Raw genomic sequence first — 13,546 nt, 5'->3', positions numbered from 1 at the left:
AGGAAAATGTTAGAGGATCGTGTGAAATGTGTTTCTGTAATTTTTGAATCCTCTCTGCTTCAACCTTTTTGTACACATATGCACCTGGCAAGCAGGCAAGTTCATTCCACATTAGTCCCGTGGATGGCCTCCTTCCCTGACACACATGCACAGTCACACCCAACAGTTCTCTGTTCACAGCTAGACCCTTCAGGGTGTTTGCTCCGTGACACCTCTGGAGAATCTTGGTAAAGATTCTGTTTGTGACGATTCTATGCTTGCTCCATTGACTAGTGAGCTCTTTTACTGCTTCTGTGTGTGTGTGTGTGTGTGTGTGTGTGTACATGCATGTATGTGCATGTGTGTCTACATATATGCATGTATTCATGGGTGAATGGGTGCACATAAGTGCATGTATGTGTGGGTATCAGAGGACAGCCTCAGCTGTCATCCTTCGAGAAGCTGTCATCCCCTTGTTTTTGAGAGAGAACCTCTTGTTGGGACCTAAGACTCACTAAAGGGGCTAAGTGTCTGTCCAGCCAGCTCCAGAAACCCACCTGTCCCCACCTCCCCTCCCCAACTCTGGGATTCTAAGCATGTACCTCTATTCCTGGCTTTTTGACAGGCACTAGGACTCTAACGTGGGTCCTTGTACAAGGGCTTAATTGACTGAGCCGTTTTCCCAAACACATCTCACATAATCTTGAACAACTATAAAAAATTGCTTTATCTTCCTTTTACAATAGATTGTAAGCTCACTGGGAACAAGAACTCTGTGTGTGTGTGTGTGTGTGTGTGTGTGTGTGTGTGTGTGTGTGTGTGTGTCCTTTGCACACCACATCCCAGCAGAGCCATGTGGGTACATCTATATCAACAAGATGAAGGGATAGGACTTGAACTCAATAGTCCTATACCCTCCCTTCACCAGCATCAAAATGCCTGTGCAACTTTACCTTGGCTCAGCATCCCAGAGTGGGGGCTGGCCTTCAGGCATCTTCCTTGTCGTTACAGGCTCTCAATACCCCATCTTCCGCTGTGTGAACAGAAACACACATGAGGAGGTTCCCGAGAGCTACTGTGACTCCAGCATGAAGCCGACCCCGGAGGAAGAACCCTGCAACCTCTTCCCCTGCCCAGCCTTGTAAGCGGCCTCTCTGGTTAAGTCACCTTTCCTCGGGTCCTTAGTAGCAGATACAGTTGAGTTTTTAAGCCAGTATTAATTTGGTGTATAAATACTGGCTGGAACTGTGTCCAGGATACAGACTGCTTATCGAGCCTGCTTGTGTTTCTGGAAGAACTGGGGAGTTGATGGTCTGTAGCAAGTCATCAAGCTCAGCCAGGGATCCTGTCCAGGAAAACAAGGGAGGTCATAGGAATGAGAAGCCAGTGAGGCAGCTTGTAGGTGAGCTGAGTATACAGATAGATGGTGCTGAGTCGGGTTGGAGGAGCCAGGAAGAGTGTCCGGGAGCAGTTGAGTGATAAATGAGACCGTCTCAGATAGATTGGGACAGGTCCCAAAAGGTCAAAGCTTGATCCTTTTTTTTTTTTTCTTTTTTTCTTTTTTTGTCTGAGACAGGATTTCTCTGTGACTTTGGAGGCTGTCCTGGAACTAGCTCTTGTAGATCAGGCTGGTCTCAAACTCACAGAGATCCACCTGCCTCTGCCTCCCGAGTGCTAGGATTAAAGGCATGTGCCACCAATGCCCAGCTAAAGCTTGATCCTCAAAGTAAAGGAAAATAATATTTGCTGAACACCTGACTGTGTCTCATTCAGTAATTGTCAAGATTAGGGCATGGAAATAGTGGGCAGCAGAGAATGCCTAGGTGACATCTGTACCTTCTCACTCTTTCTATAGCTGTGTACAGAACCTGGGCAATCTAGTCATGGTAAACAGCATAGCCTACAGGCTCCCTACAGTCAGGTGACCTTTAGGCACTGCCCTGGGGAGAGCGCCCCCAGTGATTTTGCTATGTATTCCTGTTAACCAGTCTTCTCCCCTCTTCCCTACCCCAATCCATTCCATGAACCAGCTGGGACATTGGGGAGTGGTCTGAGTGCAGCAAAACCTGTGGCCTGGGCATGCAGCACCGCCAGGTCCTGTGCCGCCAGGTATATGCCAACCGCAGTCTGACGGTGCAGCCCTACCGATGCCAGCACCTGGAGAAGCCTGAGACCACCAGCACCTGCCAGCTCAAGATCTGCAGCGAGTGGCAGATTCGGACCGACTGGACCTCGGTACAGGGCCTCCCCCCTCCGTCCCACACTCACCCCTACTCTGTCACCTCCCCCTGCTAGGACCTGTGATGGGTAGGGTGGGGAATATCTGCTGGGCAGCCTGATTGCAAACACATTTCATGCCAGCACCTCGGTAGAGTTCAGGCTAGTGTACACGGCCTATATCCAATCTCGTGGATGGGCCTGTCAGAGTCCTGTGCCTGCAGACTTCACCTGCCTTGTGTCTCCCATGTATTAAGAGAGGGTTGGTAAATGCTAGGAGAGCCAGCACCTTCTAGTGTTTTGCATCCATCCTGGATATGGAAAGGCAGGGGGCCCTGAGCAGGCCAGTAAACAAGATGCCACCCAAAAAGGTTCTTCGAGGAACAGGCCATGGAGTTTTCCCTTGATCATTTCATCCCTGAGGAATTGCAGGCATTGCAGGGGACCCAACAACGGCATCCTTCTCACATCATCTGTTGAGGGTCAGGTGACAAAGAAAGAGGACATGGCACCAACGCCCCGCTGTGTTTCAGTGCTCAGTGCCCTGTGGCGTGGGGCAGCGGACCCGAGACGTGAAGTGTGTGAGCAACATCGGGGATATAGTGGATGACCAGGAATGCAACATGAAGCTCCGGCCAAATGACATTGAGAACTGTGACATGGGACCCTGTGCGAAGAGCTGGTTCCTGACAGAATGGAGTGAAAGGGTGAGTGTGCCACTGACACAGATCGGCTGTATCACAGGCTCTCCCAGAGCCACTGGTAGCTAAGAATCCCAAAGTTGATTCCTTCCCAGTTGACAATGTCTAATTTGTCCTTGTAAGATTCCATTGGCAAGGGGAGGCCCCTGCACTCCTGGGAGCCTCCGGAGGTGGACTGATGTTTTGCCCTGGTGTGTGTGGGGGACTTCGAGAGCCCATCCCACTTGAAGGGATTCGCTCTGTCTCTGAACACATGGGGAGGACCTAGGCCCAGCACAGGAAGATTTGGTGGACTTGGTGGAACCCCGGTTGGGGGCCCTACCCTGCCTGGGGAGTGGCGGGTGGATGGGGTGGGGGGTAGGTTGGAGGTGGGGGAGAAGGAATGGGGGTGAGGGGAGGGAGAGGGAGAATTACATGTGAAACAAGCCTGTTCCCTAACTTGAATTAATAATAATAATAATAATAATAATAATAATAATAATAAAAAGAGAAAAAAAGAGATTCCATTGGCAAACCAAAGTTGTTAGTTTGTTGTTTGTTTTGTTTTTGGTGTTTTGATACAGTGTCTCTCTATGTAGCCTAGGCTGGCTTAGATAAACCAGGCTTGTCTCAAATTCACAGAGATTGCCCTTCTCAACTTCCCAAGTGTTCAGATTAAAGATATGTGCCACCATACCCAGCTAGCAAACACAAGTAACTACTGAGCCATCTCTCCAGCACCCTTGAGTTACTAAAACTATAGAAGGCAAAAGTAATAGATAAGATTTCCTGTCTTGGAAGTATGTCATGTGTGAGAGAGGTTATAAGCTACTTATAGAGGAAAGAGTTAGAGGGACAGTTAAGTCCTTGGCATTATTTGGAAGTATCCCTCAGTACCTGCAGGAGCCCCACTAATATGCCCTCCTTCTGTCTAACAGTGCTCGGCTGAGTGTGGGGCTGGAGTGAGGACTCGTTCCGTAGTGTGTATGACCAACCATGTCAGCAGCCTGCCTCTGGAAGGCTGCGGGAACAACAGGCCAGCAGAGACTACACCATGTGACAATGGGCCCTGCACAGGCAAGGTGGAATGGTTTGCTGGCAGCTGGAGTCAGGTGAGTGGCCAGAGCTGGATCCATCTGTCTGTCCCTGGTAAGAGACAACATAGCAGAGGGGTTAGAAACCAGTTTTGAACTTGGCCCTGCTACTCACTGCCTGTTGTGACCTGGGAGAGCTGCAGGGTTCTTCTTGGTGCCTCCTTCAGCCATCAGGTACACCTACTGTGTGCTCACTGAAGCACTGGAGCTACATATGTGAACAAAACAAGTATCTCTGCCTCAGGGAATGAACATGAGTAGTCAAGGACCAGACATACAGTAAATATGGCAGGTGGCTGCTACTGCCATATCAACACCATATCGCTATCATAACTTACGCTGGTTTTGTCAGTACTTGACAATGTCAGAAGCTACCATTTAAAACTCTGGAGACGGGGCCCGAGAGGTAACTCAATGGGAAAGTTGCACAAGCATGAGGACCTGAGTTTAGACTCCCCAGAACCCATGTAAAAGCTGGACACGGTAGCACACATTTATAACCCCAGCACTTCTCTGTTGAGACAGGAACTGGAGAGCAACGAATCCCTGGAGGCTTGCAGGCCAGCTAGCCTGACAGAGTGAACAGCAAGAAATGCTGCCTCAAAATAGAATGTGAGGGCCAACATGCAAGCTTGTGTGACCTCTACACATGCACCATGGTACATGTTTGCCTGCACACATATACACACATCATACACACAGATTTTTTTCAAGCTGGAAGCATACATGATAAAAAGCAAATAGCAAAGAAGCTATAGTAACTTACAAATTGATGAGCTAATTTTTCCTCCATGTTCCAACACTGAACATGAACCCCTGAGGAATACAGAGAGCCATCCCACTGACTGCCCCATCACAGCACATACCCCACACACACACACACATCTCCCTGGATGTGAGTTCTTGGCCCACTTAGCATCTGGCTTCCAGGGCTGGCTGATTCTCCGGGCCGTTTTGTCTGAAGGTCATGATTTACACATTATTCAGACTCTAGATCCATAGAGAATTTTTTAAGTAGCTTTAAAAACAGACCTTGATCAAATTGGCTGGCTTCGCCCTGTAACTGATACAGGCCCTTTGGAAAACAAGTTGACAGCAAAGGGCAGGAGGCAGAAAAATGCCCATTTGTCTTTATTTCTAAGTCCAGATCAAAACTGAGCAGCAGGTCCAGCACTGCCCTCTGGGGAGACCTGCAGTAGCAGAGTGGAAAAGACAGTGGGTGCTCCAGAGAGCACCATGAGTGGTGTGGCTACTGTCATTCCTACAGACACCACCACCACTGCCTCCAGGCCACTGTCACCCACAGGCAAAAAAGGATCCATTCTTGGGGTGTCACTCCATGTCCTTGAGACCCCACTGAGCCCCAGCCTCTCTTCTCTGACTCTCGGTGCTGATGAAGTCCCACAGACAGGGCTGCAGTACAGGTCAGGTATCAGTAGCACCAACACATTGTCCGGGCCCTCACACAGACCAATGTCAATGTCTCCTCTTCCATCTTATTTTTTTTTTGACAAATTCTCTCTCTAATCCTAGAGCTCACTAGTTAGCTAGCCTGGCTGACCAGCAAGCCTCCAGGATCCTCCTTGTCTCTGCCACCCAGCACTAAAAGCCACAGCCGGCCTTTCACATGAACGCTGGGGATCTGAACTCATGTCTTCTCACTTGTGCAGGAAATATTTTTCCCACTGGGCCATCTCTCCAACCCCTATTCCTCATCAACAATGGACTTTACCAGTGTCTTTGCCAACTTCTATTCTTGTATATTCTGTCTTGCTCTTTTTCATCTGCCTCAGTAGAAGAATTGAGGATGTCCCTCCAGAAACGTAGTTTTCTTCCCCCTTTGCATCACGTGACACCCATCTGTTTCTGCTTCTTCTCCAGTGTTCCGTGGAGTGTGGCAGTGGGACGCAGCAGAGGGAGGTGATCTGTGTTAGGAAGAATGCAGACACCTTTGAAGTGGTAGACCCTTATGAGTGTTCCTTCCTGGAGAGGCCCCCGAGCCAGCAGGCCTGCCACCTCAAGCCTTGTGGAGCTAAGTGGTTTAGCACAGAATGGAGCATGGTAAGTCACAGTTGTCCACAGATGACTCCAGGCAGGGTCCTGGACCAACCCAAGAAGAGACTCTAGATCCCCTGTTGTACCAGTCTACTTTAGGTAGTCACAGTGAGGGGACCCTGTTTGGTCGGGGAACCCTGAAGCTTTCGGATTTGGGTTTCTAAACAGCTGTGTTCATAATGCAATGACTCTTGAGCTTTAGGGTGTATCTGGGGGGTCTTGCTTGAAAAGATTAGTTCTGGGCCCCTCCTGGCTAAGAAATCTGTGAATTTAACAAGCAGGATACAGGTGTCCTTGGGCTGCAGTTTGACAAACAAAATTGGTGCAGAGAATGGTGGTTGAAGGGACTCAGAGATAATGCTTACAATGCTACCTTGTAAGCAGGCACAGCATCAGGCACCCGCAACCCAACACTGGGGAGGTGGAGACAGGAGGATCCCTGGGGCTCACTGACCAGCCAGGCTATCTGAACACTGAGCTTAAGATTCAGTGGGAGATCCCGTCTTAGAAATGAAGTAGAAAGCTAGGCACAGTGGTGACACACACCTTTAATTCACTCGAGAGGCAGCGGCAGGCAATCTCTGTGAGTTCAAGGACAGCCTGATCTATATAGTGAGTTGAAGAAACATTGTTGTAATTTTTAAAAATTAAAAATAAATGAGCATAAAACAATGGAAGGGAGACCTGTGGGTTTAGATTAAGAATCATAAATATATCAACCAACTGTAAAGTGTAACTGAGACATGGATCCTAAGATTTTTATTATTATTATTTTTAAATTTTGCTTATTTTTTATCACATGTGTATGGGTGTTTTGCCTACATGTATACCACTGTGTACCACTTCCATGAAATACCCACAGAAGCCATCAGATCTCCGGGGACTGGAGTTACAGATGGTTGTGAGCTGCCACGTGGGTACTAGGAATTGAACCTGGGTTCTCTGGAAGAGCAGCCAGTGCTCTTAAACTCTGATCTATCTCTCCAGCACTCGGTTTTGTTTAGTTTAGTTTTAAAAAAAATAATGTTTTTAATTTATCAGTTGAAAACCTGTCCATCTCTACTTCCCTCCAACCTGACCCTAATTTTTAAAGAAAAGAAAAACTATTTTTAAAACAGATAAGATTCACCAAACTGAAAAAAAAATAGAAGCTGGGTAGTGGTGGTGCACACCTTTAACCCTAGCACTTGGGAGGCAGAGGCAGGGGGATATCTGTGAGTCTGGGGCTAGCCTGATCTACAGAGCAAGTTCCAGGACAGAATCCAAAGCTACAGAGAAACCCTGTCTTGAAAAACAAAAAACAAAAACAAAACAAAACAAAACAAGACTAAACCCACTAATATATAGATTTGGAAATAACAAAGTACAACAATGGTACATGTTTAAGGCTCCTTCCTTTCTGGAGCTATAAATTAAAATATTGTGGAAGTTGTGATGGGAGTCCAGAACTCCCTCAAAACACTACAAAGAGTGGGGTGGCAGGGGTATAGACAGGACAAGGTATCGAGCTGCTGAGTGCTGGAGTCGGTCAGCAAGGATGTGGGGATGCATTTTAGTGCTCAGTTTCCCTTTTAGAGATGCTTGCATTTCCCCCTGACCTTCCACTCTGGTGTGTGAATCTAACAAGCTGATGAGAAACCTGATGTTTTCCCTCTTTTTGCTACACAGTGCTCCAAGAGCTGTCAGGGAGGATTCCGGGTCAGGGAAGTGCGGTGTCTGTCTGATGACATGACCCCAGGTAGCCTCTGTGACCCCCAACTGAAACCAGAAGAGAGAGAATCTTGTAATCCTCAGGACTGTGTCCCTGAAGTTGGTAAGTTTGGGGTTCCCATCTGGGAGAAAAGAAAAGACTCTGTCAAGTTATCCAGGGTGAAAATGGCACAGCCAGTTCTCTCTGTGACCTTGTGCACAGCCATGGCAGTGGGCAGAGGGTGGGGGTGAGGGTCCTCAGGGTACTTTGGATATTATAATTGTATAGTTTAAGACTACAATCCGCCGGGCATTGGTGGTGCATACCTTTAGTCCCAGCACTTGGGAGGCAGAGTCAGGCGGATCTCTGTGAGTTCGAGACCAGCCTGGTCTACAGAGTGAGTTCCAGGACTGGCTCCAGAAAAACAAATAACAACAACAAAAAAAGACTACAACCCACTTGGATATCCTCTGAATTTCATAATGTGGGCTCCAGGTCTGGACATTGTTAGCAACCTTATCTTTGGCGGAGACATTTTGAAACATACCAAAGGTCATCAAAGTTTTGTTTATGTATTCTATTTTGTTACCCTTTTCTTCCCCTTTATTGGATTTTATATTGGAAGTGAAATATCCCCCCTGAAAACACAGCATAGCTAAGTCTAGAAGACCAAACCAGAGTGGTTTTTAAAGAAAAGTCACAGCTGAGGCTCAGTGTCAGAACGTTTGCCTGCCATGCACAAAGCCCTGGGTTTGATCCCAGCACCATAGAAACCAGGTGTGGTGTCGAGTGCCTATGATTCTAACCCTTCAGGGTAGAGGCAGGAGACTCAGAAGATCCAGGTCATCTACATATCAAGTTCAAGGCCAGCCGGGACACATACAGACCTATTTCAAAAACAAAACCCCTCACACATCTTATTAGTGAGAAATCTTTGACAAGCATGTACTGCCTGAGAGATGGGTCTACAGAATACACACACTAGCTATGGAAGTCACACCTTGCTTTGAAATCTACACAGTCAATTCCAAGGACATGGCAGTTTTCACCATTTTTAATTACCCATGCCTGTGTGCCTGAGACAACTTTCCTTTTTGTTGTTGTATTTTGTAAAAAGCAATGCAAGGAACAATTGACGATCGAAATTTAAATCACTTCTTTTGATTGTGTGGTATTGCCAAGGGAAATAAATAAACAGCTTGTGTGTATGACCCAACCATGAGAATTCTATCAATATTTATTCTGAAGCTTCCTGCTCGAAGCGTCCTTTCGACTGATCATAGCACATTTTCCTAAGATGTGCTTCAAGTGTCTTCTCATGGCATTTCTTCCTTACCCTCTACCTTCTTTTTCTTTTTTATGTATTTATTTTAAGATGGAGTCTTTCTGGCCTGTGCCTGGCTGAGTAGGCTAGGTTGGCCGTCCAGCAAACTTGAGAGATCCACCTGTCTCAATCTCCCAGCCCCAGGATTACAAGCATGCACTACATGCCCAGTTCTGTCATGTGAGTCCTAGAGATCAAACCCGGGTCCTCAGGCTTGCACAGTGACTGCTTTACCACCTGAGCCATCTTCCCAGCCCTCAAGTGATATTAATCAAAATCCATATGTAATTTTTTAATTGGGTGTGTCAAATATGAGTTGGATATAGCAAATTGGTTATGTTGAATAAGGTCAAAGAATAGCCAGGGCAATTTTGAGGGTGAATGGTGTTGGGGAATTTATCCTGCCACAAATAAAGGCGTGTCAGCACAGGGAGAGATGAACAAGTTAAAAGTATACAATAGAAAGTTCCCAAATGAACCAAAGATGGCTTGCTATGTGATGGGGTCAGCATATGAGTCTTGGGAAAAGATGAACCATTAAACAAATGGTAATGAAACAGTTCACATATTCTTATGTATACAGGAAAACAGTCAAATTAAATCCCTGCCTCTCAATACACACACACACACACACACACACACACACACACACACACACACACACACACACACACACACGCCACCATTACCACCACTATCACCAGTTCCCGGTGACTTAGGGAAATAAATATAATCAGAAAATTTAAACTTTAAGAAAAGACTTGGAGGAAAAACAAATTTCTCTTAGAGTAGGGAAGAGTTTCTTAAACAAAAAACCCCAGAGCACAAACCACAAGGGAAAATACTAGAATTCCAGTAACGTTAAAAAGTCAACTGCCTGCTTGTCACGTGACATCATAAAGGAAGTGCTAGGAAGAACTACGTGCCAGAGAAGATACTTGTAACACAGGAACCAGTAAAGCTTTGGACCCATTGCATAGAGAGAACTTCATGAGTCCACAGGACAAAGGCGAGCTGCCCTCGGCAAAGGGAGCCCTAACAGCAAACATGCCTATGGTGTGTTCCACCTCACGCAGGGATTATTTTGCATCCTCTAGACAGACAAAATACAACACAGAGTGGGGGACAGTTCTGCCAATCTGGGGGTGCACTGCAGCCAGCAGAGTGTTGGCCTAGCATGCAGTGTCCTGAGATAGATTTCCAGCACAGCATAAGCCAGCTATGGTGGCACACAGCTGGGAGATGAAGACAGGAGGATCAGGTCAACACCATCCTCCGGTGTGAGGCCCAGCTGAGGCTACATGAGACCCTGTCTTCTTCCCATCCCCCTGTCCAAAAAAAAAAAATGGAATTCTGCTGTTCTGCCAAGAGAAATACAAATAGTTTCACATAGTTTGGAAGGCAGCCATCATATCTAGTAATGCTGTATGTATCTCAAAACCCAGAAAGAAGACTTTTTTTAAAAATGCTTAAAAGATCATTATTTATAACTGAAAAAAATGGAAATGAATGTCTACCAATGGAAAATGGATAAGTTACATATTTACATGGATATCCTCCCCAATAATAAAAATGAATGCACAAACTCACTATCAAGCAAGTGGCCAGAACTAGGTATAATGTCTGTATTTTCTTAAGTTTAAATGCCACACAGTGGTTAAGGACACCATCACATACAGCTAAAGTATGAGGAAATAGTCACAGGCCGGGGAGATGGTTCAGTGGGAAAAGCACCTGCTGTGCAAGCATGGAGACCTGAATTTGGATCCTCAGCACCCACATGAACACTGGGTGCAGTGGCACATGCCTGTCACCCCAGCTCTGGGGACATGGAGACAGGAGGCTCGCCGGGGCTTGCTAACCAGCCCATCTATGATGTCCTGGCACAATGACCAGAAAACTAGGTGAAGGAGGAAGGACTGCTTCAGCCTCTCACATGCTGGGATTATAGGCATGCCATACCCTTGAATAGCCAAGGAGCTGCCTATCAGTGCTCATGGTGGCTGGGGGAGGAGTCACTTACTTAGGTGGCGTAGCCACTGTAAGTTGCCCGTGGTCTGTTAGATAACCACATACCCATGCCCATGCAAACAGCACCAGTTAAACTCATTTTAGCAAGACATAAAACTAGGCCAAGTCTAGGTACCCTCCATGATCATTTTCTCCATTCTCCTTACATCCTTATGGGAAGAAACCCTCAAATTTGACATTCATTATCCCTGTCCTATCCCTTCATCATGATGGCTACTTTATTGTTATTTGTTTGAGACAGCATCTCACTGTACTGCTCTGGCTGACCTTGGACTCCTGGTCCCCCTGCTTTAGCCTCTCACATGCTGGGATTACAGGCATGCCCACTCTCCTTGGATATTCTTGGACTTTTTTCTCTGAGTGTGTGTGTGTGTGTGAGAGAGAGAGAGAGAGAGAGAGAGAGAGAGAGAGAGAGAGAGAGAGAGCAACTTCCTCAATTGCTCTTCAAATTATTTTTTAAATGTCTTTTTTTCTTTATATACATATATACATATATGTATATGACAAGCTCATATATATATAGTTTTGGGGGTCATTTTCATCCTCTCATTACTTCCTCCCACCCCCTTCCCACTTCTACTGAGCCCTAACAAAGCCCCTCCCTGGACGTCCCTGACAGCCTACTCTGGTCTCTGCATGTGCTCACTCAGGCTCACACAGACACATAGATAGAAGCAGGGCCCAGATGAAGCGCTGTGTACCCCATCTTTTCTCTTCCCTCTGGTCCTGGCTGCCTCTTGGGCTCAGAAGTGTTCCCTGTTGTCTTCCACTGTAGATGAAAACTGCAAGGATAAGTACTACAACTGCAATGTGGTGGTCCAGGCGCGCCTCTGTGTCTACAACTACTACAAGACTGCCTGCTGTGCCTCTTGCACCCGCGTGGCCAACAAACACACAGGCTTCCTGGGGAGTCGATAACACTCCTGCTCTCCTGGGGATGCAAGCAGTGCATCTGGCTGGTTGCTGCCCTACCAGGGAGTATCCCCACTCTCACCTTCATAAAGCGTACCACATGGTACCCAGGATATTAGAAAACCATGGCTGGCCCTCTGAGCATCACTCTGTCCTGATGACTCCCTTCCTTGGGACCTGGCACCTGATAATGGTGCCTACTGAAAACCAGCAGTCACGTGCATGCAGCTCTCATCCCAACTTCAGGCTTGCTATTGTCCTAGTCAGCAGCTGGACCACTGACCAAGCACAGTATCCTTCCTGGTGCTACTGGCCTGTCCAGAACTCACACTCCTTTGGAAAGTCAAGAGAGAAGAGCACTCCATCCTACATCACAACAAGCCTTGCTGAGACCTGTACATCCCTGTTACCTCAGCCCAGCTGTGCCTGTCACCACCATTCTTAACGACAATAGACTGTTTGCTGCTTCAGGACAGAGGTATCTCGAAGTAGAGTGCTTTCTTGTTTACCAGGTACATACATTCTCAGACATTAGCTCACTGGAGGCCCCAGCATCCCAGGATATGAGGCAGGGGATGAGTAAGTGTTCCCACTTTACTAGCAAGGAAACTGAGGCTTAGCTCAGGTAACTGAGCTGCTGTTTTGTGGCAGGGCTGAGTGCCTACCTCAGGTGGCTGAGCATAACCTCACCTCACAGCACCTCCAGTGACCAGCCTGGGGTCTGTCCACAGCCTACAGTCTGAAGAATGAATGGGGCTTTCTATCTGACCAGGAGACCAAGTTGTATTCTATGAACAGAGCCCACTTTGAAGCCCTTCCTCTGTCCCCAAGTGCTGCCTCAACCAAGTGCTTAATTCTTTCAAGATGCCTGTGTCCCTGTTCCCGTTCCTTCAGTCACAGCTCCTGCAAATGGGACTCTGTGGTGTTTGCTAAGTTCCATCCTCAACAGAACCATCCTACAAGACAAGGAAGCCACAGGGAGAGCAAGAAGGTGGTCAGGGGTTCTCTGGGCTACTCTGCAGCTGGAACAAAGTCCTGAATCCCACAAGCTCTTGTTCCCCCCTCTCTCCTGGGCTCTTCATGGCATGCTACCTGCTGGAAAGCCAAGCCAGTAGTCCCAGCAAATCTCCGTGTCGCAATAGGAGTCTTATTTGGGCCCTGTTGGTTGATTAAAGGTTTCTCTCTGGTAGTCTCACATCCCTCCCCAACCTGCCCCTGTGACTCATGACCCTTCCTTTCACAAGACTTGACCACCAAGATCAGTTTCATTGATGCAAGTCTGACTCACCTCACCCAACTGTAATTCAGGAGGCCCCAGGCCAGAAGGGACTCAGTGCATATTGAAAGATGAACCAGCTCCAGGAGTGGGGGGGGGGGTACGACACGACAATTAAGAAGAATATTTTTTTTTCTTAAAAATTGTAAATGCATAGAAGTTCTCTTATTCTGGATCCTGGGCATGTTTCTCTTAAAGCAAGCACATACCCTTAGCACAGGGTCCCTCCATGAGCTCATTACCTGCATTACCTGCATCTGCTGGCGTGGCAGTCATTCACAGCCATGG

General features: G+C 47.2%; 1 protein-coding gene across 1 annotated transcript in view; it reads left to right on the top strand.

Moving 5' to 3' along the window:
* Thsd4 (thrombospondin type 1 domain containing 4) overlaps positions 1 to 13,285 on the top strand; it is a 171,392-nt gene extending 158,107 nt beyond the window's left edge. Inside the window, exons 6-12 of the mRNA XM_035443747.1 lie at positions 991 to 1,120; positions 2,010 to 2,214; positions 2,730 to 2,903; positions 3,815 to 3,988; positions 5,852 to 6,031; positions 7,694 to 7,838; positions 11,846 to 13,285. Coding sequence (XP_035299638.1) covers positions 991 to 1,120; positions 2,010 to 2,214; positions 2,730 to 2,903; positions 3,815 to 3,988; positions 5,852 to 6,031; positions 7,694 to 7,838; positions 11,846 to 11,988 — 1,151 coding nt within the window. The 3' untranslated portion in view covers positions 11,989 to 13,285. The remainder of the gene's footprint in view (positions 1 to 990; positions 1,121 to 2,009; positions 2,215 to 2,729; positions 2,904 to 3,814; positions 3,989 to 5,851; positions 6,032 to 7,693; positions 7,839 to 11,845) is intronic.
* Positions 13,286 to 13,546: the final 261 nt, after the last annotated feature.

Source organism: Cricetulus griseus, chromosome 4, assembly GCF_003668045.3.
Source record: "Cricetulus griseus strain 17A/GY chromosome 4, alternate assembly CriGri-PICRH-1.0, whole genome shotgun sequence".
Taxonomy (NCBI): Eukaryota; Metazoa; Chordata; class Mammalia; order Rodentia; family Cricetidae; genus Cricetulus; species Cricetulus griseus.
This window is presented reverse-complemented; position numbering and strand designations above follow the sequence as displayed.